The 4,807-nt window shown below is 43.2% G+C and overlaps 2 protein-coding genes across 5 annotated transcripts in view; one reads left to right on the top strand and one right to left on the bottom strand.

Annotated features, from left to right (window-relative positions):
- LOC104850496 (cell cycle control protein 50A-like) overlaps positions 1-349 on the bottom strand; it is a 2,469-nt gene extending 2,120 nt beyond the window's left edge. Inside the window, exon 1 of the mRNA XM_010607469.2 lies at positions 113-349. Within this exon, the coding sequence (XP_010605771.1) occupies positions 113-349 (237 nt within the window). The remainder of the gene's footprint in view (positions 1-112) is intronic.
- Tnfrsf19 (TNF receptor superfamily member 19) overlaps positions 1-4,807 on the top strand; it is a 91,023-nt gene that overhangs the window by 39,766 nt on the left and 46,450 nt on the right. For all 4 annotated transcript variants that reach the window (XM_010607476.2, XM_033759904.1, XM_010607473.2 and 1 more), the window contains one exon: positions 1,863-2,041. In XM_010607476.2, the coding sequence (XP_010605778.1) occupies positions 1,863-2,041 (179 nt within the window). The remainder of the gene's footprint in view (positions 1-1,862; positions 2,042-4,807) is intronic.

Consider the following 4,807-nt stretch of genomic DNA (forward strand, 5'->3'; position numbering starts at 1 on the left):
AGGTAAAAGCAGAACACAAATGCAGAAGCCGCGCAGAAAGAAAGGAGCAGCAGAAAGAGCACCGGAAGCAGGGAGGTCGGTTGCCTTCCGTCCCCAGGAGGACGCTGCTCACCTCTATCTCGCGGATGTTGTTGGAGGTGACGAAGATGCCGATGCCGATGGGGATGAAGATGAGGCCGACGATGAAGAACGTAGGCAGCACGGTGCCCGCCGTGAGGATGGGCTGCCAGGCGGGCAGCCGCTGCTGCTTGAAGGCCGTGTTGTCCGGCCTCCGCGTCTTCGCGGCGCCCCCCCAGCCCACACAGGGGCCCTCCGTCCACCTGTCCTTGGCGTTGCAGTTCATCGCCATCGACCCGGGGAGCCGCTCTACCAGCACAGGGATCCCGCCCAGGAAACCAGCCCAGACCCTGAGGAGACTCAGGCAGGGGCCTCCCCAACTGGCGAGGCGGAAGGGGCGGGACCTATGTGACATCATTTTTAGGACTACATCATAATCATGTTATATGATGTGCTGTAAATTCTTTCCATCTTGAACCAGTGGAAATTATCATCTTCGGGTCAAAGACAATTTCTTTTGTCTGTCTTGGAAAAGTGTGCTGTGTTTCCATGTCCAAATCTGGAGATGCTTGAGACCATTAACACCAGAGAGTTTTTTTTTTTTTCTTTTTATTGAGGTTAATGGTACAATATAGGTATACAATACAATTACATTCATCATTGGGATTCTGTACCTTTACATAATAGGTCTTGATTCTCATTTTTCCCCCTTGTTCCTGCCCTCCCTTCACCCCCTCCTCCCCTCCCCATTTACAAACACTTTATTTCCATTTTTTCAGTTTCTCATACTTTTTTCCTCTCCCTTATTACCTTTCCCCCACCCTTCCCACTTTCCCTACACCTTTAGCCCTTTACTTCCTATTTCACATTATTAATTATTTCATTAGGATCCTGTGTACTATTGTAGTTTTTCACACCAAAGAAACTATTCGGTATTTCAGTTAAAGAAATCTCTGTACAAACATTAAAAATAGGGAATCCTAAAATAAAACTAAAAAGGAAAGTAAAAGAGAAAAGGCAATGATGTAACATCAAAATAATCCTTAATTCTGAAGATGAAAATGGTCCCTGAACATATTTAAATTGCTTCTCGCTCTTATAGTCTTATCTTATTCTTTTTTCACTATTTAGAGAATACTTTATTAGTTTCTGTAACCAAACCCACATAGATATGACCTTACATATTTAGTACGATGTGTTACCCCTGTACACATGGAAAAAAATAAAAATAAAAATAAATGAGTTTTGTCTGAACAAGAAGTTAGTATTCTTTTAACAAATACATAAAACTGTGTCTACTTTCAGATGATACTGAGTTCCTCAACATTTCAAGGAGCTCTCGGCTCTGTAAGCTTAGGAAGTCTCTTATGAAGCTATCCTCCTTTTCCACGATACTGCCCTTGCTACCCCTGTGCTTATTTTCTGCCTTTCTCAGTGAATGAGTGGCTGAATGTTGCACTGGCTTCAGGTTCTGAACATTCACATGACTGCCTTAATTAGAAAAGAAGAAAGTGGCATAATTTTGCCGTAAGCTAACGATAATGCTTCAGTGGGAGGCCAGGAGGCATTTTCTTATTCACACACTCATGGCTTCTTGAATAAAGTGGATGACTGAGTATACTTACTGCAGTAAGAGAGATTATTAGTGCAAGACACATTTGAACTTGCTGAAAGGGCCGCCTTTGTGTGGAGGAAGACTGACACTCGGTCATTATTAGACCAGGTCTTCGTCTTATCCCAGCAGTCTTTGCTTTTTCACGCTTGTGAAGTCTGAATAGCTTTCTGTCACCTGTTAATCCCTGTAGGAATGTGGCTTCGGCTATGGGGAGGATGCACAGTGTGTAACATGCCGGCCGCATCGGTTCAAGGAGGACTGGGGCTTCCAGAAGTGCAAGCCGTGCCTGGACTGTGCACTACTGAACCGCTTCCAGAAGGCCAACTGCTCCATCACCAGTGACGCCGTCTGCGGGGACTGCTTGCCGGGGTGAGTTGGTGATTCCTTCCTCTCCTGTTTTCGGAGACATTGATCTTGTTCCCTTCCAAACTTGAACGTGCACTGTTACTAACTCATAGACTTGCAGAGCACTTGTGACTTCTCATCTCAGCAGACAACCTGCTGGATTCTCTGTGCCCACCCTATGCCATGCACTGTAATGGGGGCTGGTTATACATCCCCTGAAATCAAATGATGAAGATTCTAACAAAGGAGCAGCTCCAGGAGAATCAAAATCTCTGCAAACCAATGGGGCAAAAACTTCAGGTAGAGGGAGAAAGGAACAGACATGCAGCTGATGAAAGAGGAGACAAGCTGACCCATGAAGATGTCAGTCCTCATTAGCAGTCTCCACCACTCACCCATTTCAGCAGATATAAAGCCAAGCAGCTATAAAGCACTGCTCTAGATTCTTGGGAAAGCTCACAGGATAAAGTGGCAGAGATCCCATGTGGAGCTCATATCCTAATAGGCTTTTAAAAGTAACTTACTAATAAATAATGAAGAAGTAAAATGTACAGAAAGATAGATGAAAATTGCTATGGAAAAACACACCTGAAAGCAGGTACTGGTGACTGGGCATGCCCACAGTTACAATGTTAAATTGGAGTTCAGCTACTACAATTGATCTTAGCCAAAAGGCCGAAAAGCAATTAAATCAGAGCTCAGGACAGGCTGGATTGCAAATGTGAGAGCTAAACAAAGACAGCAAGTAGTTGAGGCATTAGGCAAGCAGTTATTTGGGAGAAAAACAGAGCAGATGGTGAGCAGCTAGGGAGAGGCCCCGCCATGAAATGGGTATGTTTAGGAACCTGCAGGGAGAGCTGGGCACGATGATGAACACCTATAATCCCTACTACAGGAGAGGCTGAGGTAGGAGGATCACCAGTTTGAGCCCAATTTGGGCAGCTTAGTGTTATCTTGTCTCAAAATAAAATCGTCAAAAGGGAGAGAGGTTTGCTCATAGATAGAGCTCTTGTCTAGCATGTGGAAGGCCTAGGTTTCATTCCTAGTACCACCAAAAAAAATCAAAGAACCTGCAAGGAAGCTAGGGGAGAGGAAGGAGGAGGTGAGAACAGGGAAGGCAGACAGAGAAACATGTGCAAAGGGTAAAAGGTACAGATAGACCCATCATTTGTCACATATTCTAGGCAGGATCGTCCCTTTTCACAGATACGATTTGCCAATATTTTCTCCTGTTTTTTTCTGGGTGGGGGGTTGAGATAGTGTCTTACTATGCAGTTCAGGCTGACCGTGAACTCGCTGTGTAGCAGTCCTCCTACCTCAGCATCACCGTGCCCTGCTTCACGTAGGAAAACCAGCCTTACAAAAGTAAGAAACAACCATACACAACAGTATTACAGAAGCAGCAGATATTCATTATTTATGATGAGCCAGGCTAAGTACTGAACATGAAATATTATTTTCTATAATTTCTCAGTTGCAAAAATGAAGAAACTGAGCCTTTTTGAGGTTTATGGTTATTTTAGGCAAGACTGCCCAGCTTGCATTGATGGAGCTTGGAGTCACACACAAAGAATCTAACTCCAAGATGATCTGAGGCACTGCAGACCAAAGATGCCTAGATGCCACACCTAGGGTGTTGACCAGATATCCCAGTGGGATTCCTGCTGAGAGTGGAGAGGGAGAGAAAGTTTTGGACTTGATGAGTGGAAATAAGAAATAGTCTAGTGAATTGAATATGGCCTTCTGCAGGGACACAACACCTAAGGTACTGCAAAAAGGAGGCATCTAACATTAAAAAAATATGCAGCAAGGGGAAAGAATAGCTATATAGAACACTATCAAAATTCAAACACTTGCAGGGCCAGGGATTTAGCACAGTGGCACCGCACCTGCTTTGCAAGGGAAAGGTTCTGAGTTCAGGTATTGGGGGAAAAAAAAATTCAAATTTGCACTTCAGAGGACACCATCAAGGAAGTAAAAAGATAACACAGAGAAAGGAAGAAAATATTGGCAAATCATATATCTGATAAAGGACTATCTTGCTTAGAATATATGAAAACCCCTTATCAGTCAATAATAAAAAGATAAATAATACAATTAAAATAAGAAGTAAGGGTCTAAATAGACATTCCTCCAAAAAATATGAACTGGCCAGAAACACATAGGCAAAGATGTTCAACATCATTACCCGTTAAAGAAATGTAAATCAAAACCAAAGTGAGATACCACCTCACACCCTTTAGATCTGTAGCCAGAAAGACAGCAATGTGTTGGTGAGAATGTGGAAAATGCAAATCTTTGTACACTGTTGGTGAGAATACCCTATAAAATGGCATGGCCACATTGGAAAATATTATAACATCTTCTCAAAAAGCTAAGTGTATAGTTACCGTGTGGCCCAGCAGTTCTCCTGGATATACTATCAATCGAACTGGAAGTCGATCTCCATGCCAGAGCTTGTATAAACTAATGTTCATGGTAACATCACACACATGGCCAAAAAGCTGAAATAACTCTACTGTGGTTGGAATGTGACCACTCCAAAATTCAACCATTATCAATGTAATGGTTAAAGGTAAGGACTTCAAGAAGTCTTTAGAATTGGGCGAGGTGGCTCATGCCTGTAATCCCAACACTCGAGGCTGAGGCAGGAGGACTGAAAGATCAAGCCCATCCTGGGCAACTTAGTGAGACCCTGTGACAACATTAAAAAAATAATAATAAAGGGCTAGGGATGTAGCTCAGTGTTGGCCTAGGGTTCAATCCCTGGTACTACCAAAAAAAAAAAAA

The sequence above is a fragment of the Fukomys damarensis genome, unplaced genomic scaffold (assembly GCF_012274545.1).
Source record: "Fukomys damarensis isolate Sample0158 unplaced genomic scaffold, DMR_v1.0_HiC HiC_scaffold_38, whole genome shotgun sequence".
NCBI lineage: Eukaryota > Metazoa > Chordata > Mammalia > Rodentia > Bathyergidae > Fukomys > Fukomys damarensis.